The 23,520-nt window shown below is 30.0% G+C and overlaps 1 protein-coding gene across 1 annotated transcript in view; it reads right to left on the bottom strand.

The window, feature by feature from the left end:
- LOC111612732 (putative uncharacterized protein DDB_G0282133) overlaps positions 1-23,520 on the bottom strand; it is an 81,116-nt gene that overhangs the window by 22,192 nt on the left and 35,404 nt on the right. The window contains exons 4-5 of the mRNA XM_023353974.1: positions 16,803-17,105; positions 9,059-9,203 (exon numbers count right to left, since the gene is read on the bottom strand). Coding sequence (XP_023209742.1) covers positions 9,059-9,203; positions 16,803-17,105 — 448 coding nt within the window. The remainder of the gene's footprint in view (positions 1-9,058; positions 9,204-16,802; positions 17,106-23,520) is intronic.

Below are 23,520 nucleotides of genomic sequence, written 5' to 3'. Positions count from 1 at the left end.
TTAACTGATAAATGCATGAACAGAGTGTGGAAGAAATTATGGCTGAAGGCATCCAAGAATTCTCAATGAGAAGAGCCTATCACTGTATCGTTATGTTGACCAAATTCTCAACTTAATCAATACAGGAGATGTAATGTAGACGAGCAGATATTGGGGAGTTACTGCAAGTTTTTGGTAAGAGCCTTACCAACAATGACTTCAAGAACTGGCAGAACAAGGAATTCATGTAGAACTTGTAAATAGAGATTCTGAAAACAAAGAACCCAAAGAACTTGCTAGATTTCTTTAGTAAAAGTTTGGTAATGATAACCAAAATTGTTGATCAAATTGTAGCAAATGATCTAGATTTTGAAAAAAGTGCAAAAGCAAAATGCCTCATTTTGGACATTTGCTTAAGGAGAGAAAAAAGCGACAAATGAAACTTCACGACTTTATTGCAAAAAAACAAGATTTTCAGAAAAGTCAGTACCTTTGTCACAAAAAATAAACTAATTAATATATTATTATACATTTNAAACTGCCGAATAACAACACGTGAAATCACTAAGAGATTAAATTTGTCAAATTGAACCGTTTATGATTACTTGAAACAAATTGGTTTTGTTTCAAAGCTTGATATATGGATTCCACATGTTCTTGAAGAGAGATGCTCTCTTTGGTGGAATTTTAAAGAAATTTTTTTTCTTGGAGCTTTTACCAGACAATTTAACAATCGATTCGAAAGTGTACTGCCATCGAGTAAACAAATTGAATAATATCATCAAACAGAAAAGGCAGCCAGAATTGATCAACAAAACAGGTGGTGTTTTACCACGATAATGTCAAATTTCACACAAATTTGGTAACTTGTCAGAAACTGTTATAACTTAGATGAGACGTGCTATCACACCAACCATATTCGCCAATCGAGCACACTCAGATTATTACTTGTTCCGGTCTATACAGATTTTTTTTTAACTGTAAGACATTTACTTGAAATGGCAATGTCAAAAATCACTTGGATCAGTTTTTTATACGCAACGATCAAAACTTTTATGAATGTGAAATTATGCTACTACCAGAAACGATGACAACAGATATTTGACCAAAATAGTCGATATATAATTCAATAAAATATTTATTTATTATAAANATTGCATTATATACCGTTAATTAATTAATTAATTTTTTTAAAGATAAAAAGAGGTAGAAAGAATTTCAATTTAGTCCTTTTTCACGAAATTAATTATATGATACGTGATCGGAATTAAAAATTTTAAAAATTCAATTTTAAAAAATAAATTGTACCTCTTGTGGCTCAGAAAGTTTAAATTTTCTTGCAACTTTGCTTCTGGCAAATTTACAGCCATTATAATACATACTCCAAGAGCAACCAAATGAAAATGAAGCACCACAACCATCAGGATCTAATCCCTGACAAGCACATGTCCTCCTATTAAATAAATTAAGATTTTCATTTGGTATTGGATATATCAAATAATATTTGTTATATTAACTATCAACTAATCTTGAATGAAATCAATTCAAAAGAAAGAAATAAAAAACATTTAAATCCAACAATAATGTTTTAATAAACAAACATTTTTGACTATTTTAAATGTTCACTTTCTAAATCTGGAAAATTTATCTAATTGAATTGGTTCCTTAGTTAAATATGGCAACAGTGGCCAGATGTTACAGAATGTTTATTCCAAAGATAGCTGAAGTTATTTGCAAATTGGAGTTCCTAGAACAATACAACCTGAAGATGTTCAACCATTTTAAGGCTGAAAATATATGTTCATTAAAAAGTTATTGATAGATTTAAAAGGTTAACTGTTGTGAAATGATTTGAATTTATCCAGCTTCATCATCATTTTTAAATGAATTACCATACGTAAAACATATTTTTATTACCGACTACAAACCAGAACCAAAGGTACATACAAAATATTTGAACAAAACTTTCAGATTAAATAAGAAAATTGTCAAAATGTATTTTCAAATATTTTTATACACTATTTTAAATAAATATTCATTATTATTCAGATTAACAATCATCATTATTATAAATAAATATTCAATTTAAAAATATGTACAACAATTATCAATAAGATTAAACAGCCAATAACCTGGTAGCTGTCAACCATTTTAGAATACAATGTACTCTCATTGATCCAAATTCAGCTTAACATCCTACAAACAGAAAGTGAAAGTTAAACTCTTTTTAATCACCTTGACAGATACAGAGAAAAAACTTGAAAATATATTTTAACTAAAAATGAGATCATTTTATCAATCTATGATTTCTAGAAAACAATTATCTTTCTTTAAAAGACACCAAATACTTCAGGTAATGTATTTAAAATCCTGTAAATCTTCTTCTCACTAATCAGCAAAGAATTCTTTTAGTTTTTCTAAGCACAATAAATTTCTTTTTAAAAAGCAAAAAGATCAATTTATTTTTAGAAGTCAAAATTTTATCTTTTAAAAACAAATTCATTATGCACTTAAAAATTTTTTTGTTTTCTTGAAATAAAATAACTGAGAAGAAACTTTTTGACAGACTTCAACAAATGACATCTCTATGTAACTTTAAGCAATATTTTCAAATAATTTTCCAAGATATCAATCAAAGTGATTAAAGACAGAATTAGGATTCATTCATACATCAGACAATAATCTGGGGAGAGAGTTATTTTGTGCCTACAGGATATTTTCTGATTTATAAATGAAACTCTAGGTAATATTAATGAGGAAGATTTACATTAATATATTAAACTTTACAGTCATTTTCTACATTTAATTAAATACTACAAAATAAAAAGTTACTTAAATAAAATTTAATAACTCTTTGCAAGCATGTATTTTTTTTATTCCTTAAATTACAATCTGTAAATCTTTTTATAACAATTAATTGATAACATTAATTTCACAACATTCAGAGGAAAAGACAAAGAGGATGACTGTCATTTCCTCCTTTTTCAACAGTGTTAGGTGACAGATGTTAAAAATTTATCCATATCATGTGGACACACATAATTCATAATAGACAAGAGAGAAGGAGGACTAAAGAATAACCAATCATGCTTATCCTTCATTACCTCAATTTTCTCCAGAATAAAATCATGATTGGTCATGAAAAAGAATAAAGCAAAAAGGAATGATGAAAAACATAGAGAAAGAGGGAGGAAGAGAAACAGAAAGTCAGAGGACCAGGGAGAAATCAGAAAGAAAGAGAGAAAAGAAGAGAGTGAACACAACATCCAGAAAGAGAGAAAACTTGAGAAAAGAGGGCCAACACAACAGTAGAGAGCCTCACCAGAGGAGTATGTTAAATCTGGAGGAAATAGAGTCAGCAATAGAGAAAGTGGAGGTGGAAGTGAAATTAGGCATAGGATTTATGATGAAATCTGACTTACATCTGCTGTAGGAATGGATCTCCGTTGTAACTCGAAAATTGCCTGTATATTCAATTTCTTGGAAATGAAATATATTGATTTGCCACATTTATGTAGTGTTATAATTGCATTCCTCAAACTTTTGATAGGATTTTCCAGATGCTGTGTTTTTGATTTCACTTTGCAAAATGAACAGCTGGCTACAAACAGTTATAAAGTAGCAATGATTTGCATGTTTCACATGTTTCTGCCAGTCATAAATCAGTAGTTAGACTATTCTGATTCATGGCCAAGGGGAGATGGAATATTATTTATTTATTTGATCAAAACAAAAGGCAATGCCATTTGGCATGGAAGATATACCCCAAAGTATAAATTAACAAAACCCCATACGTGATAGAGTGTAGCAATGTCTACAGACAAAACTGTTTGCGTATACTTATTTAAATTCATTCAGACACAGTATATCACTTCATTGAAATGTATACAGCAACAACAATACATTATTATAAAGAAAACCAAAACCAATGTTACATATAAAACAATTAAAAGTAAACATTTAGTGGGACAATTTTGTTGCAGGACTTGTATAATTGTATCTGTGATACAGTTATACAAGTCCAAAATAGATAAAATAAAATAAAAACACACTTACTGTTCATTCATAGCACATCGTCTTTGTGTAGGAATTCCAAAATTAACAGTTTTATAAACAACAGTTTTATATAACTCATTAGCCATTTTTAATGGCACACCTTCCCAAACCACAATTGCAATTATAATATATGCTGTAGCGCATTTATGTCCAGGTCGATGCCGAATTATAGTCAAAATCTTCTCTTCCACTCCTGATCGCCTTATTATCCACTTTGCCATAGGGCATCCTTGAGAAGTTTTTCCTTCCTTGCCAGTATATCTTAATTTTTCAATTCTTATAGCATTTCCATGTTCTCCTGACCTGTAAATAAATTATTCAAAAAAGTTATATTTATAACTACATTATCTTTTTAAATTTGAATCAATACAAACTAATAAATGCAAATAATTTTTCAAAAAGATATATATTTTCATTTCTTATTTAACCAAAAGTTATCAAAGACAACTATATATATTTAAAATGACATTATTCATTTCTAGCTCAATGTGAGATCCAAATAAATTAATTTTATAGTATTTCCATACATATAAGAGCATGCTCTTAAGTGAAAATCACTTGCTCTCACAATTTTGAAACACACATCCTGCTTTGCTTATAAGAGCATACCTCACATATAAGAGTGCACTCTTATGTGTGTCAGTTTGTTTTGACATAGAAGCATAAGTGCTTCTATGTCAATGTAAATTAAGTATAAATGTAGAGTAACTACTAAATAACATCTCTGTGGTAACTATTAGTAAAAATTTTTAAAAATGCTTCTAATATTATAAAAGTTGTTTTAAAAATACAGGAAATCCTCATTAATTCAAACTCAAATAGTTCAAAATCCCATTAATTCATAACTGTACTTTTGTCCTGGCTAGGGATATAGAGACTTACATGTTAAGGAATTTGATTAGTTTGAAATACGGCTTTGTAATTCAAAGTGAAAATTCTGCCCAAACTGTGATATGCATATGTTAACACATTCAATTAGATCAAAGTGCCTACATGCTATAAGAGAATGATAGACCAAGAACAACTCTAATCTGGTCAATATGACTTTGCTTTTATGATAACAGATTTTCGGATGTCATTTACACATGGACCCTGTTTTTCTCTCATTTCATAAAATACGTCTGGGTTTTAGGATTGCAAGATTTGGCTACAAGTAGCAGATTGAGATATTTGTAGGGCTCTAGGCTATTACATTTGGGCAACTTACTACTTTTTGTGCCACTTTAAAAATAATTTGGGCTACATTTTGAGTAATTCTGCTTTACTTTTTATAAAACCTATCTGACGACCTGTGAGGTTCTCTCTGAATCTTCACAAAGCTGGTTATAAACTATTAAATAACTCCACAAAACCTTCAAAAATACCAGCACAAAAATATATTTAAAACAAATATGTTGTGACAAACGTTTTTGATCCAATTTGGATCTGCTTCACTTGTAAGGTTCTAACTGGATACATGCTGTTTACCTGCAGTTTATTTTTATTATTTATTATTATTAATTAATGAAAATAGCATATCCCATTTGCTTAATAAATTACATCAGTTACATGGCATTTGGCATATTATACAGAAATATGTAAATCTTGATAATTTGAAATTTGATAACTCGAAGTTGCAAATATTTCATCCCCTGAATTTCAAACTAACAAGGATTTCCTGCAGCGAGTTTTTTTCAGCACTTTGTACAATATAGTGCCAATTTTGCCTCATCTATAAGAGCATGCTCTTATATGCACAGAAATATGGTACCTATTTAATTAGTAAATAACATTCCAGAAAAGTCCATCTTAAATTATACAGGTGACTCTCTTTAATTGACAATGTATTAACTTGATGCTAATAAAATTTGTGAATTTAAATCCAGCTATGATTATTCTTTTACTAGATATTCCTAAAATTAATTAATGTAATTTCTGGCATATAACCCACAGCAGTGTATTTAGCTGTAGAAAATTGCTACAGTAAAAATAAAAATGTAGTATAACCTACACCTTGGAAGTTGCCATTAAAAACATATCAGTTAACCTATACAAAGTTTAGATTCCATTAGTAAAATGACAGCTCAAACATTCTATCTTCCCATTTCATTTTTTTTTGTTTTTGTTTCTATAAGTAACTCATTGCAGATGTAATTATAAAATCAGTAAAATAAAAAAATAATAATTCAGATAGAATCTCCTAAACTGCACTGAGTCAAAAATATTAATTATAACTGTTCAACCAAAAATGAAACTCCTTACTCAACCTGATGTATTGCAATTGTAAGGCCATCAAATTTGTCAATTCCATATATCAAAATGGATAGATTTGGACCTGATGAAGTGTAATTGTCAGGTCATCCAATAGAATGTCAAAATTCTGTTTCGTTCATTCTATTACTTTTTAGAAAACATTATATGAACATTTATTTAACTATTGTACTTTATGGTTGTCTCCATAACTGAAAATTGTTTTTGGAAAGTCTCTTATGTTTGTTACAACAGATCACGAAGACAATTTTGTAGCTTTGGTAAATTTTATTTATACGTATTTTAATGTAAATACTGTCAGCCAAGATTTATTTTTAATGAACTTTATTGTATTCTAAGTTATTTAATAATAATTTAAACAGCATAAAAATATTATTGTAATTAATACAAAATGGGGTAAATGGATGCGTTGGTGTTGCCTTTACGGCAATATATGAAGGCAGAGAAATATATACTGAGCAACATAGACTGAATGACTGATGTTCAGTTTACCAGGCTGAACTGCATGCTATAAAAATGGCGATGGAATGGGTGATAACAGCACAGATGTCTGGCCTAATTATTGTCAATACAGACAGTAAATCAGCATTAAATACTTTGCAGCAATTCACTGATACCAATATGACAGCTCTCAATATTAAAAAGATGATAAATCAGAGTGACATCAATATAAAAATGAGACGGATAAGAGCTCACAGCGGAATAAAAGGGAATGAGCATGCCGGCCTCTTAGATTAGAGGCAGCACATACGACGGTGGTGACTCACAATAAAATCCCGATTTTCGGTATTAAGAGACTGATAACAGATGAAATTGTAACAGAATGGCAAGATAGGTGGTCTTACTCAGAGAAAGGAAGGCATACATTTTGGCTCTTGCCAAGTATAGAAGAGTGAATCAAAGACCTAAGTTGGCTCCAGGTCAACTATATCACTAGTCAAATTTACACAGGTCACAACAATAGCTACGAATATCTCAAGAAAATCGGAAAGCATCAGATAGATACTTGAGACTGTGGAGAGGAAACACAGAATATATGTCACTTACTCCTTAACTGTTATAAATACAGGAGAGAAAGAACAGAACTCTCTAGTCTACACGAACTGAATACCAACACTCGAACTCTAGAACTTTACAATTTAATAAGAGACAGAAACCTTGCAGATGAACTAATGTCCTTCGCAAGAAGAATACTCATATAAAGGGGGGAAAAAGCCATCTTCCCACCTATCTGCCTATAGGTAGCCGGTAGTGTCGTGTTGAAGCTAGACAAGTAATATGTACATAGCCTAAGTGTTTAATATTTCTTTTGTATGATAATTGTAAGTTTGTTTATTTGGTATAATAATAAATGAAATGTTATCCTTGTGGTGCGATAGCGGGGATCAGAGAATTCTACAATGTCCACTGTACAAGTTTTAAAGTCAATTGGTTAACCCTTATTTANATAGCTGTTGTTATGTTCTATGTATGTCTTGTCTCTTTAATCCGACATTAAGTTCGATAGACTATCATTACAGCTTTCAGGTTAGACACTTCTTTTATTGTTTCCACATATGCACTTCAGACTTATATAAATGTTAAGTCCCTCTTCAGTGCAATACTACAAATTATTAAAAAAAATTAAAAAAAAAAACATAATTGGAAACATGACAAAATTCTTCGCATGCAGGTCATATTTACTGACATAAAACTATCATACTTAAAAATTGTCACACTTATACAATACTTATGGTTCTGTCTCCTAAAACCACGGTGTACAACGAGTAACATTGGAAAGATTTTAAAATACAGCCATTAAAAACACCTCAAATACATTTTTTATATGAAAAACCTTAATATATTAATAATTTTATAATTTTTTACTTTATATCATCATATATCTTAATAAAATAACAATATAACACGATACTCACTTTTAACATTTGCTCATAAAATCTTATATAAGTACAACTTTTAAAGAATGTGTATGTTCTACAATATAACGTTGCAGTAACTACAATTATAATCATTTTACAGATAGCATAGTAATATTAAAAACATTTTTTAAGGGATACATAGACAATTTTACAATATATTTCTAATTTTTTTCTCTGTCACAACATTATGATAAATACACTACAACCAATTTTTTTCATTAGTGCCACCTATTATATTATACCACTGTTGATCTATTTGCATACCATTTGATATATTGATTAAATTATCATCTTTAAATTTTATAATCTCAATATGTTCTTTAAATTTACGTTTATACATATCTTTTTCCAAATGAATTATTTTTATGTTATTTCTATCTATTTGACAATTACTATTTTTTATATGGTTGAACCATGGAGAATTATTGTGTTTTAATCTAATTGCTGCTTTGTGTTCTTTAATTCTTAATTCTAACGTTCTACTAGTTTCACCTATATAATTTTTTGGTTCTTGGCAATTACAATTAATTTTATATACAACTCCTGATTTTTTAATTTATCAACTTTCGTTTATATTTATTATTATTATTATAAATATTATTTGAAATTTTATTGGTAAAGAAAGCTGTAATGATAGTCTACCAAACTTAATGTCGGATTAAAGAGACAATACATACATAGATTATAAACAATGATTAAATTATTAGCATTATAATAAAAATATATAAAATTTAATAAAACTTCAACAAAATCTTAATTATCTCTTTTTATTTTTATTTTTAATAAAAATTATATTTTAAAGCATAAAAATTAATTATTTCATTAAAAATTCAATTTTAAAAAATAAATTGTACCTCTTGTGGCTCAGAAAGTTTAAATTTTCTTGCAACTTTGCTTCTGGCAAATTTACAGCCATTATAATACATACTCCAAGAGCAACCAAATGAAAATGAAGCACCACAACCATCAGGATCTAATCCCTGACAAGCACATGTCCTCCTATTAAATAAATTAAGATTTTCATTTGGTATTGGATATATCAAATAATATTTGTTATATTAACTATCAACTAATCTTGAATGAAATCAATTCAAAAGAAAGAAATAAAAAACATTTAAATCCAACAATAATGTTTTAATAAACAAACATTTTTGACTATTTTAAATGTTCACTTTCTAAATCTGGAAAATTTATCTAATTGAATTGGTTCCTTAGTTAAATATGGCAACAGTGGCCAGATGTTACAGAATGTTTATTCCAAAGATAGCTGAAGTTATTTGCAAATTGGAGTTCCTAGAACAATACAACCTGAAGATGTTCAACCATTTTAAGGCTGAAAATATATGTTCATTAAAAAGTTATTGATAGATTTAAAAGGTTAACTGTTGTGAAATGATTTGAATTTATCCAGCTTCATCATCATTTTTAAATGAATTACCATACGTAAAACATATTTTTATTACCGACTACAAACCAGAACCAAAGGTACATACAAAATATTTGAACAAAACTTTCAGATTAAATAAGAAAATTGTCAAAATGTATTTTCAAATATTTTTATACACTATTTTAAATAAATATTCATTATTATTCAGATTAACAATCATCATTATTATAAATAAATATTCAATTTAAAAATATGTACAACAATTATCAATAAGATTAAACAGCCAATAACCTGGTAGCTGTCAACCATTTTAGAATACAATGTACTCTCATTGATCCAAATTCAGCTTAACATCCTACAAACAGAAAGTGAAAGTTAAACTCTTTTTAATCACCTTGACAGATACAGAGAAAAAACTTGAAAATATATTTTAACTAAAAATGAGATCATTTTATCAATCTATGATTTCTAGAAAACAATTATCTTTCTTTAAAAGACACCAAATACTTCAGGTAATGTATTTAAAATCCTGTAAATCTTCTTCTCACTAATCAGCAAAGAATTCTTTTAGTTTTTCTAAGCACAATAAATTTCTTTTTAAAAAGCAAAAAGATCAATTTATTTTTAGAAGTCAAAATTTTATCTTTTAAAAACAAATTCATTATGCACTTAAAAATTTTTTTGTTTTCTTGAAATAAAATAACTGAGAAGAAACTTTTTGACAGACTTCAACAAATGACATCTCTATGTAACTTTAAGCAATATTTTCAAATAATTTTCCAAGATATCAATCAAAGTGATTAAAGACAGAATTAGGATTCATTCATACATCAGACAATAATCTGGGGAGAGAGTTATTTTGTGCCTACAGGATATTTTCTGATTTATAAATGAAACTCTAGGTAATATTAATGAGGAAGATTTACATTAATATATTAAACTTTACAGTCATTTTCTACATTTAATTAAATACTACAAAATAAAAAGTTACTTAAATAAAATTTAATAACTCTTTGCAAGCATGTATTTTTTTTATTCCTTAAATTACAATCTGTAAATCTTTTTATAACAATTAATTGATAACATTAATTTCACAACATTCAGAGGAAAAGACAAAGAGGATGACTGTCATTTCCTCCTTTTTCAACAGTGTTAGGTGACAGATGTTAAAAATTTATCCATATCATGTGGACACACATAATTCATAATAGACAAGAGAGAAGGAGGACTAAAGAATAACCAATCATGCTTATCCTTCATTACCTCAATTTTCTCCAGAATAAAATCATGATTGGTCATGAAAAAGAATAAAGCAAAAAGGAATGATGAAAAACATAGAGAAAGAGGGAGGAAGAGAAACAGAAAGTCAGAGGACCAGGGAGAAATCAGAAAGAAAGAGAGAAAAGAAGAGAGTGAACACAACATCCAGAAAGAGAGAAAACTTGAGAAAAGAGGGCCAACACAACAGTAGAGAGCCTCACCAGAGGAGTATGTTAAATCTGGAGGAAATAGAGTCAGCAATAGAGAAAGTGGAGGTGGAAGTGAAATTAGGCATAGGATTTATGATGAAATCTGACTTACATCTGCTGTAGGAATGGATCTCCGTTGTAACTCGAAAATTGCCTGTATATTCAATTTCTTGGAAATGAAATATATTGATTTGCCACATTTATGTAGTGTTATAATTGCATTCCTCAAACTTTTGATAGGATTTTCCAGATGCTGTGTTTTTGATTTCACTTTGCAAAATGAACAGCTGGCTACAAACAGTTATAAAGTAGCAATGATTTGCATGTTTCACATGTTTCTGCCAGTCATAAATCAGTAGTTAGACTATTCTGATTCATGGCCAAGGGGAGATGGAATATTATTTATTTATTTGATCAAAACAAAAGGCAATGCCATTTGGCATGGAAGATATACCCCAAAGTATAAATTAACAAAACCCCATACGTGATAGAGTGTAGCAATGTCTACAGACAAAACTGTTTGCGTATACTTATTTAAATTCATTCAGACACAGTATATCACTTCATTGAAATGTATACAGCAACAACAATACATTATTATAAAGAAAACCAAAACCAATGTTACATATAAAACAATTAAAAGTAAACATTTAGTGGGACAATTTTGTTGCAGGACTTGTATAATTGTATCTGTGATACAGTTATACAAGTCCAAAATAGATAAAATAAAATAAAAACACACTTACTGTTCATTCATAGCACATCGTCTTTGTGTAGGAATTCCAAAATTAACAGTTTTATAAACAACAGTTTTATATAACTCATTAGCCATTTTTAATGGCACACCTTCCCAAACCACAATTGCAATTATAATATATGCTGTAGCGCATTTATGTCCAGGTCGATGCCGAATTATAGTCAAAATCTTCTCTTCCACTCCTGATCGCCTTATTATCCACTTTGCCATAGGGCATCCTTGAGAAGTTTTTCCTTCCTTGCCAGTATATCTTAATTTTTCAATTCTTATAGCATTTCCATGTTCTCCTGACCTGTAAATAAATTATTCAAAAAAGTTATATTTATAACTACATTATCTTTTTAAATTTGAATCAATACAAACTAATAAATGCAAATAATTTTTCAAAAAGATATATATTTTCATTTCTTATTTAACCAAAAGTTATCAAAGACAACTATATATATTTAAAATGACATTATTCATTTCTAGCTCAATGTGAGATCCAAATAAATTAATTTTATAGTATTTCCATACATATAAGAGCATGCTCTTAAGTGAAAATCACTTGCTCTCACAATTTTGAAACACACATCCTGCTTTGCTTATAAGAGCATACCTCACATATAAGAGTGCACTCTTATGTGTGTCAGTTTGTTTTGACATAGAAGCATAAGTGCTTCTATGTCAATGTAAATTAAGTATAAATGTAGAGTAACTACTAAATAACATCTCTGTGGTAACTATTAGTAAAAATTTTTAAAAATGCTTCTAATATTATAAAAGTTGTTTTAAAAATACAGGAAATCCTCATTAATTCAAACTCAAATAGTTCAAAATCCCATTAATTCATAACTGTACTTTTGTCCTGGCTAGGGATATAGAGACTTACATGTTAAGGAATTTGATTAGTTTGAAATACGGCTTTGTAATTCAAAGTGAAAATTCTGCCCAAACTGTGATATGCATATGTTAACACATTCAATTAGATCAAAGTGCCTACATGCTATAAGAGAATGATAGACCAAGAACAACTCTAATCTGGTCAATATGACTTTGCTTTTATGATAACAGATTTTCGGATGTCATTTACACATGGACCCTGTTTTTCTCTCATTTCATAAAATACGTCTGGGTTTTAGGATTGCAAGATTTGGCTACAAGTAGCAGATTGAGATATTTGTAGGGCTCTAGGCTATTACATTTGGGCAACTTACTACTTTTTGTGCCACTTTAAAAATAATTTGGGCTACATTTTGAGGAATTCTGCTTTACTTTTTATAAAACCTATCTGACGACCTGTGAGGTTCTCTCTGAATCTTCACAAAGCTGGTTATAAACTATTAAATAACTCCACAAAACCTTCAAAAATACCAGCACAAAAATATATTTAAAACAAATATGTTGTGACAAACGTTTTTGATCCAATTTGGATCTGCTTCACTTGTAAGGTTCTAACTGGATACATGCTGTTTACCTGCAGTTTATTTTTATTATTTATTATTATTAATTAATGAAAATAGCATATCCCATTTGCTTAATAAATTACATCAGTTACATGGCATTTGGCATATTATACAGAAATATGTAAATCTTGATAATTTGAAATTTGATAACTCGAAGTTGCAAATATTTCATCCCCTGAATTTCAAACTAACAAGGATTTCCTGCAGCGAGTTTTTTTCAGCACTTTGTACAATATAGTGCCAATTTTGCCTCATCTATAAGAGCATGCTCTTATATGCACAGAAATATGGTACCTATTTAATTAGTAAATAACATTCCAGAAAAGTCCATCTTAAATTATACAGGTGACTCTCTTTAATTGACAATGTATTAACTTGATGCTAATAAAATTTGTGAATTTAAATCCAGCTATGATTATTCTTTTACTAGATATTCCTAAAATTAATTAATGTAATTTCTGGCATATAACCCACAGCAGTGTATTTAGCTGTAGAAAATTGCTACAGTAAAAATAAAAATGTAGTATAACCTACACCTTGGAAGTTGCCATTAAAAACATATCAGTTAACCTATACAAAGTTTAGATTCCATTAGTAAAATGACAGCTCAAACATTCTATCTTCCCATTTCATTTTTTTTTGTTTTTGTTTCTATAAGTAACTCATTGCAGATGTAATTATAAAATCAGTAAAATAAAAAAATAATAATTCAGATAGAATCTCCTAAACTGCACTGAGTCAAAAATATTAATTATAACTGTTCAACCAAAAATGAAACTCCTTACTCAACCTGATGTATTGCAATTGTAAGGCCATCAAATTTGTCAATTCCATATATCAAAATGGATAGATTTGGACCTGATGAAGTGTAATTGTCAGGTCATCCAATAGAATGTCAAAATTCTGTTTCGTTCATTCTATTACTTTTTAGAAAACATTATATGAACATTTATTTAACTATTGTACTTTATGGTTGTCTCCATAACTGAAAATTGTTTTTGGAAAGTCTCTTATGTTTGTTACAACAGATCACGAAGACAATTTTGTAGCTTTGGTAAATTTTATTTATACGTATTTTAATGTAAATACTGTCAGCCAAGATTTATTTTTAATGAACTTTATTGTATTCTAAGTTATTTAATAATAATTTAAACAGCATAAAAATATTATTGTAATTAATACAAAATGGGGTAAATGGATGCGTTGGTGTTGCCTTTACGGCAATATATGAAGGCAGAGAAATATATACTGAGCAACATAGACTGAATGACTGATGTTCAGTTTACCAGGCTGAACTGCATGCTATAAAAATGGCGATGGAATGGGTGATAACAGCACAGATGTCTGGCCTAATTATTGTCAATACAGACAGTAAATCAGCATTAAATACTTTGCAGCAATTCACTGATACCAATATGACAGCTCTCAATATTAAAAAGATGATAAATCAGAGTGACATCAATATAAAAATGAGACGGATAAGAGCTCACAGCGGAATAAAAGGGAATGAGCATGCCGGCCTCTTAGATTAGAGGCAGCACATACGACGGTGGTGACTCACAATAAAATCCCGATTTTCGGTATTAAGAGACTGATAACAGATGAAATTGTAACAGAATGGCAAGATAGGTGGTCTTACTCAGAGAAAGGAAGGCATACATTTTGGCTCTTGCCAAGTATAGAAGAGTGAATCAAAGACCTAAGTTGGCTCCAGGTCAACTATATCACTAGTCAAATTTACACAGGTCACAACAATAGCTACGAATATCTCAAGAAAATCGGAAAGCATCAGATAGATACTTGAGACTGTGGAGAGGAAACACAGAATATATGTCACTTACTCCTTAACTGTTATAAATACAGGAGAGAAAGAACAGAACTCTCTAGTCTACACGAACTGAATACCAACACTCGAACTCTAGAACTTTACAATTTAATAAGAGACAGAAACCTTGCAGATGAACTAATGTCCTTCGCAAGAAGAATACTCATATAAAGGGGGGAAAAAGCCATCTTCCCACCTATCTGCCTATAGGTAGCCGGTAGTGTCGTGTTGAAGCTAGACAAGTAATATGTACATAGCCTAAGTGTTTAATATTTCTTTTGTATGATAATTGTAAGTTTGTTTATTTGGTATAATAATAAATGAAATGTTATCCTTGTGGTGCGATAGCGGGGATCAGAGAATTCTACAATGTCCACTGTACAAGTTTTAAAGTCAATTGGTTAACCCTTATTTACTGCAGAAAGTATGTAAAAATTGACAGTTGGTTTTTAAATAATTCTCTGAGAATCTTTTATAAAAAAAAGAAAAGATTACTGAAAATTTATCAGCTTTCAAGATATAGGTATATAAGATACAGTGTCTAATATAAATTTATGGTCAGATATAAAAAAATCCAGCAACAAGTACTTAACTTTCCTGACAACATTTGGTGGTGCCATTTGTTGTTTATTTAAAAAAAACTTTTTATATTTTTAACTATTATAAAATGGCAAAAAGCTCAATTTTGAGGATAGGGATGGATCTTATAAAAAAAAATTATAAATGATCTAAGTAAAATCATCATTAAGTTTGACCGTACTGGAGATATATACAACTTCCTTTATCTCCCCACCCCATCGACATTTAATCATCAAAATATCTGATATAATAGCATCAATTCCCTAATAAACAAACCTTGCTACAAAATTTCAGAAATTTTTGACAAAAAGCACAGGAGTTATTAAGCTTCAAAGAGGGTGAACAAAATCATGCCAGACAGACAAACAGACAGGGAAAAAAAAACCCAATTTTTTGCATTTTTTAATGTTTCAAGGTTCTGAGTCCAAAAATGTAGAAATCTGGAGAGGGGTCATTTTTTTGACTGATCACCATACTTTCCCTCTGAGATTGTTTGTTGAGCTCCAAGGCAAGTCATCTGTAATGGAGCTCCTACTACCTCAAAACAGAGGCAGTTATACTATTAGGTCAGTCCATAAGTTCGTGCGTATTTTATGACCTTGTTTTGCTGTTAAAAATGCCAGTCTAATGTNTTTTCCAGATGCTGTGTTTTTGATTTCACTTTGCAAAATGAACAGCTGGCTACAAACAGTTATAAAGTAGCAATGATTTGCATGTTTCACATGTTTCTGCCAGTCATAAATCAGTAGTTAGACTATTCTGATTCATGGCCAAGGGGAGATGGAATATTATTTATTTATTTGATCAAAACAAAAGGCAATGCCATTTGGCATGGAAGATATACCCCAAAGTATAAATTAACAAAACCCCATACGTGATAGAGTGTAGCAATGTCTACAGACAAAACTGTTTGCGTATACTTATTTAAATTCATTCAGACACAGTATATCACTTCATTGAAATGTATACAGCAACAACAATACATTATTATAAAGAAAACCAAAACCAATGTTACATATAAAACAATTAAAAGTAAACATTTAGTGGGACAATTTTGTTGCAGGACTTGTATAATTGTATCTGTGATACAGTTATACAAGTCCAAAATAGATAAAATAAAATAAAAACACACTTACTGTTCATTCATAGCACATCGTCTTTGTGTAGGAATTCCAAAATTAACAGTTTTATAAACAACAGTTTTATATAACTCATTAGCCATTTTTAATGGCACACCTTCCCAAACCACAATTGCAATTATAATATATGCTGTAGCGCATTTATGTCCAGGTCGATGCCGAATTATAGTCAAAATCTTCTCTTCCACTCCTGATCGCCTTATTATCCACTTTGCCATAGGGCATCCTTGAGAAGTTTTTCCTTCCTTGCCAGTATATCTTAATTTTTCAATTCTTATAGCATTTCCATGTTCTCCTGACCTGTAAATAAATTATTCAAAAAAGTTATATTTATAACTACATTATCTTTTTAAATTTGAATCAATACAAACTAATAAATGCAAATAATTTTTCAAAAAGATATATATTTTCATTTCTTATTTAACCAAAAGTTATCAAAGACAACTATATATATTTAAAATGACATTATTCATTTCTAGCTCAATGTGAGATCCAAATAAATTAATTTTATAGTATTTCCATACATATAAGAGCATGCTCTTAAGTGAAAATCACTTGCTCTCACAATTTTGAAACACACATCCTGCTTTGCTTATAAGAGCATACCTCACATATAAGAGTGCACTCTTATGTGTGTCAGTTTGTTTTGACATAGAAGCATAAGTGCTTCTATGTCAATGTAAATTAAGTATAAATGTAGAGTAACTACTAAATAACATCTCTGTGGTAACTATTAGTAAAAATTTTTAAAAATGCTTCTAATATTATAAAAGTTGTTTTAAAAATACAGGAAATCCTCATTAATTCAAACTCAAATAGTTCAAAATCCCATTAATTCATAACTGTACTTTTGTCCTGGCTAGGGATATAGAGACTTACATGTTAAGGAATTTGATTAGTTTGAAATACGGCTTTGTAATTCAAAGTGAAAATTCTGCCCAAACTGTGATATGCATATGTTAACACATTCAATTAGATCAAAGTGCCTACATGCTATAAGAGAATGATAGACCAAGAACAACTCTAATCTGGTCAATATGACTTTGCTTTTATGATAACAGATTTTCGGATGTCATTTACACATGGACCCTGTTTTTCTCTCATTTCATAAAATACGTCTGGGTTTTAGGATTGCAAGATTTGGCTACAAGTAGCAGATTGAGATATTTGTAGGGCTCTAGGCTATTACATTTGGGCAACTTACTACTTTTTGTGCCACTTTAAAAATAATTTGGGCTACATTTTGAGGAATTCTGCTTTACTTTTTATAAAACCTATCTGACGACCTGTGAGGTTCTCTCTGAATCTTCACAAAGCTGGTTATAAACTATTAAATAACTCCACAAAACCTTCAAAAATACCAGCACAAAAATATATTTAAAACAAATATGTTGTGACAAACGTTTTTGATCCAATTTGGATCTGCTTCACTTGTAAGGTTCTAACTGGATACATGCTGTTTACCTGCAGTTTATTTTTATTATTTATTATTATTAATTAATGAAAATAGCATATCCCATTTGCTTAATAAATTACATCAGTTACATGGCATTTGGCATATTATACAGAAATATGTAAATCTTGATAATTTGAAATTTGATAACTCGAAGTTGCAAATATTTCATCCCCTGAATTTCAAACTAACAAGGATTTCCTGCAGCGAGTTTTTTTCAGCACTTTGTACAATATAGTGCCAATTTTGCCTCATCTATAAGAGCATGCTCTTATATGCACAGAAATATGGTACCTATTTAATTAGTAAATAACATTCCAGAAAAGTCCATCTTAAATTATACAGGTGACTCTCTTTAATTGACAATGTATTAACTTGATGCTAATAAAATTTGTGAATTTAAATCCAGCTATGATTATTCTTTTACTAGATATTCCTAAAATTAATTAATGTAATTTCTGGCATATAACCCACAGCAGTGTATTTAGCTGTAGAAAATTGCTACAGTAAAAATAAAAATGTAGTATAACCTACACCTTGGAAGTTGCCATTAAAAACATATCAGTTAACCTATACAAAGTTTAGATTCCATTAGTAAAATGACAGCTCAAACATTCTATCTTCCCATTTCATTTTTTTTTGTTTTTGTTTCTATAAGTAACTCATTGCAGATGTAATTATAAAATCAGTAAAATAAAAAAATAATAATTCAGATAGAATCTCCTAAACTGCACTGAGTCAAAAATATTAATTATAACTGTTCAACCAAAAATGAAACTCCTTACTCAACCTGATGTATTGCAATTGTAAGGCCATCAAATTTGTCAATTCCATATATCAAAATGGATAGATTTGGACCTGATGAAGTGTAATTGTCAGGTCATCCAATAGAATGTCAAAATTCTGTTTCGTTCATTCTATTACTTTTTAGAAAACATTATATGAACATTTATTTAACTATTGTACTTTATGGTTGTCTCCATAACTGAAAATTGTTTTTGGAAAGTCTCTTATGTTTGTTACAACAGATCACGAAGACAATTTTGTAGCTTTGGTAAATTTTATTTATACGTATTTTAATGTAAATACTGTCAGCCAAGATTTATTTTTAATGAACTTTATTGTATTCTAAGTTATTTAATAATAATTTAAACAGCATAAAAATATTATTGTAATTAATACAAAATGGGGTAAATGGATGCGTTGGTGTTGCCTTTACGGCAATATATGAAGGCAGAGAAATATATACTGAGCAACATAGACTGAATGACTGATGTTCAGTTTACCAGGCTGAACTGCATGCTATAAAAATGGCGATGGAATGGGTGATAACAGCACAGATGTCTGGCCTAATTATTGTCAATACAGACAGTAAATCAGCATTAAATACTTTGCAGCAATTCACTGATACCAATATGACAGCTCTCAATATTAAAAAGATGATAAATCAGAGTGACATCAATATAAAAATGAGACGGATAAGAGCTCACAGCGGAATAAAAGGGAATGAGCATGCCGGCCTCTTAGATTAGAGGCAGCACATACGACGGTGGTGACTCACAATAAAATCCCGATTTTCGGTATTAAGAGACTGATAACAGATGAAATTGTAACAGAATGGCAAGATAGGTGGTCTTACTCAGAGAAAGGAAGGCATACATTTTGGCTCTTGCCAAGTATAGAAGAGTGAATCAAAGACCTAAGTTGGCTCCAGGTCAACTATATCACTAGTCAAATTTACACAGGTCACAACAATAGCTACGAATATCTCAAGAAAATCGGAAAGCATCAGATAGATACTTGAGACTGTGGAGAGGAAACACAGAATATATGTCACTTACTCCTTAACTGTTATAAATACAGGAGAGAAAGAACAGAACTCTCTAGTCTACACGAACTGAATACCAACACTCGAACTCTAGAACTTTACAATTTAATAAGAGACAGAAACCTTGCAGATGAACTAATGTCCTTCGCAAGAAGAATACTCATATAAAGGGGGGAAAAAGCCATCTTCCCACCTATCTGCCTATAGGTAGCCGGTAGTGTCGTGTTGAAGCTAGACAAGTAATATGTACATAGCCTAAGTGTTTAATATTTCTTTTGTATGATAATTGTAAGTTTGTTTATTTGGTATAATAATAAATGAAATGTTATCCTTGTGGTGCGATAGCGGGGATCAGAGTCATCCTTAAGGATGACTCTGATCCCCGCTATCACACCACAAGGACAACATTTCATTAATTATTAGTAAGGGGAAATGATGAACATCAAATGAAAAAAAATATACAAAATGGATTTATACACTACAGTTTAAAACAAGGTAACAAATAAATATAAAGTCATCTTTACTTTCAGTTACATTAGCAAAATGGCAAAAAGCAATGCTGTTGTATGTAAATAAAATAAAATATTACAAGGTTAATCTAGGGATATAATTTTAAACTGTGGAATACTTCTTATAGTCTGTTCTTGACACAATTATGTTTCATTGATTTGAATTATTTCTATATATTTTGACTAAAGGAAATTGGCAACACATGGGCAGTGGTAGAAAAAGAGGCGTAGTTTTGAATGGAAAGGAGTCAGGAGTGGAACTTTGAGAGAGAGAGGTGTGTTATTTTTCTTTTCGTATGTTGTGAACCAAGAGAGAAAGTATCCATGTTACAAAATAAAAAAATGAGATAAGATTTGGGAAGATACAACAAAACCCCCTTTCTCTGTTTTTTGTAGACAAAAAGGGGACTTTTACCACTTTCCAGAAACATCCTTTTTTTTTTCTAAGGACAATCCAAAATAGCAAAGAGGGAAATCCATCTACACCAAGGAGCTGGATAAAACGATGCCCTGGTTTGATAAGGATTCAAATTAACTGTAAGCATGTTTTATTAGTTTTGATCTTATGCTTAAAAAAATTTTTGGCAGGGAAGCGTTTTGCAGATCAGAAGGAATTGCAAGACACTGTTCTAGACTACATCATGCAACTTGACAAGCAACAGTACCATAACAGAACGTTCAAATTAGCGTAATGCTGAGATAAATGTCTCAACATTTATGGAGATTGTGTCAAAAAATAAACAAAAGTATGCAGTTTTTGTAGAATGTATTAAATATATTTTCTTTATTTATAAATGTTAGTGTAATTCTAGCCTGTATCTTAATTATTGGACACCCCTCATACATATCTTCATGTGTAAAACTGTACAAATCTGCTTTATGATTGTTTAACATGCTATTTCAGTTTTTCCAGTTATTCTTATCCTTGGTTGGCTTGAAACAAGAACACCACTTTATTTTTACTTTGTGCTAGATACACTTTTATTGCATATAAATACAGATGTACTCTAATTATTAAAGTACATAAACAGTAATGTACTGTAGCTGTTTCCATGATAATTATTGATTCCAAGTATGCTAAATATTTCTAATTCTCATATCAAACCTGTGCACTGATGTCTTTGGAACAGTCTTTACAAAAATCATTCATAAGATAACTGATTTTACCTAGCACAGAATCATGTCCTCTTGGCATTCATTATCTCTAAAAGGAGAATCCACAATCCTTTTCAAGATGCGCACTTTTTGGGCACTTTTACATGAAAATCGTAATTCTGGACCTACCCAGTGTATCAATAACTCCCAATGATGAATTGGACATGACAACTCATCCAATTTGCTAGTATACTGGATGCTGGGTTTAAAAAATTTCACTGTACTTTCCATTACTTTCTATTTATTTATTTTTTTTTTTCAGTAATTTTGAGTTTGGGATTGTGTTAAATCTCAACTGCTATCTCAACACTTCCCAACTAGAGTGTCATTTACATAATTTCTTAATAAGATTTGAATGCATTTCACTAATTTAATATTATAGTTACATTTATAATATAAGTAGAGAATTACTTAGGGTTTCTAAAAAGATGTTTGCTTAACTAAAATCTGATTTCTTATAAGCATGTGCAGTATGCAATTAACAATGTATAAAAGAACATTGTCAAACTTACACAGCAAGTTGGCCTTCATTCCTGTTGAGTTAAATTACTGAGTGAATTAAGATATGAAGTTGAGACAAGTCTGGAGTGGCAACTTGGTTAGTGGGAATAATTTCCATACAAGTTGTAAAATAAATAAGCATTAAATAAAGTAATTGCTGTTGATGTCACTGTTGTTGATTTTACTAAGAAAGTTGCACATAAATTCTACAATGTCCACTGTACAAGTTTTAAAGTCAATTGGTTAACCCTTATTTACTGCAGAAAGTATGTAAAAATTGACAGTTGGTTTTTAAATAATTCTCTGAGAATCTTTTATAAAAAAAAGAAAAGATTACTGAAAATTTATCAGCTTTCAAGATATAGGTATATAAGATACAGTGTCTAATATAAATTTATGGTCAGATATAAAAAAATCCAGCAACAAGTACTTAACTTTCCTGACAACATTTGGTGGTGCCATTTGTTGTTTATTTAAAAAAAACTTTTTATATTTTTAACTATTATAAAATGGCAAAAAGCTCAATTTTGAGGATAGGGATGGATCTTATAAAAAAAAATTATAAATGATCTAAGTAAAATCATCATTAAGTTTGACCGTACTGGAGATATATACAACTTCCTTTATCTCCCCACCCCATCGACATTTAATCATCAAAATATCTGATATAATAGCATCAATTCCCTAATAAACAAACCTTGCTACAAAATTTCAGAAATTTTTGACAAAAAGCACAGGAGTTATTAAGCTTCAAAGAGGGTGAACAAAATCATGCCAGACAGACAAACAGACAGGGAAAAAAAAACCCAATTTTTTGCATTTTTTAATGTTTCAAGGTTCTGAGTCCAAAAATGTAGAAATCTGGAGAGGGGTCATTTTTTTGACTGATCACCATACTTTCCCTCTGAGATTGTTTGTTGAGCTCCAAGGCAAGTCATCTGTAATGGAGCTCCTACTACCTCAAAACAGAGGCAGTTATACTATTAGGTCAGTCCATAAGTTCGTGCGTATTTTATGACCTTGTTTTGCTGTTAAAAATGCCAGTCTAATGTGATACTTTTTACACTGAAGTGTTAAATTGGATCTCATTCATATAATACTGTTCAGAATTGGGAACATTTCAGTTGTTTATTTTCATTAAAATGGAAGTAACAGATGAATATAAGAGACATGTTTTATACTTTTTATTTTTAAGTGATGAGAATGCTACAAATGCAGCCAAAAAATTAAATACTGTTCATAATCAAACTGTAATTAGTGTAAGGACTG

The sequence above is a fragment of the Centruroides sculpturatus genome, unplaced genomic scaffold, assembly GCF_000671375.1.
Source record: "Centruroides sculpturatus isolate CEXI.00-Female unplaced genomic scaffold, Cexi_2.0 scaffold1774, whole genome shotgun sequence".
NCBI classification, from domain to species: Eukaryota; Metazoa; Arthropoda; class Arachnida; order Scorpiones; family Buthidae; genus Centruroides; species Centruroides sculpturatus.
Note: the sequence above shows the minus strand (reverse complement) of the source record. Positions and strands in the feature narration are given on the sequence as shown.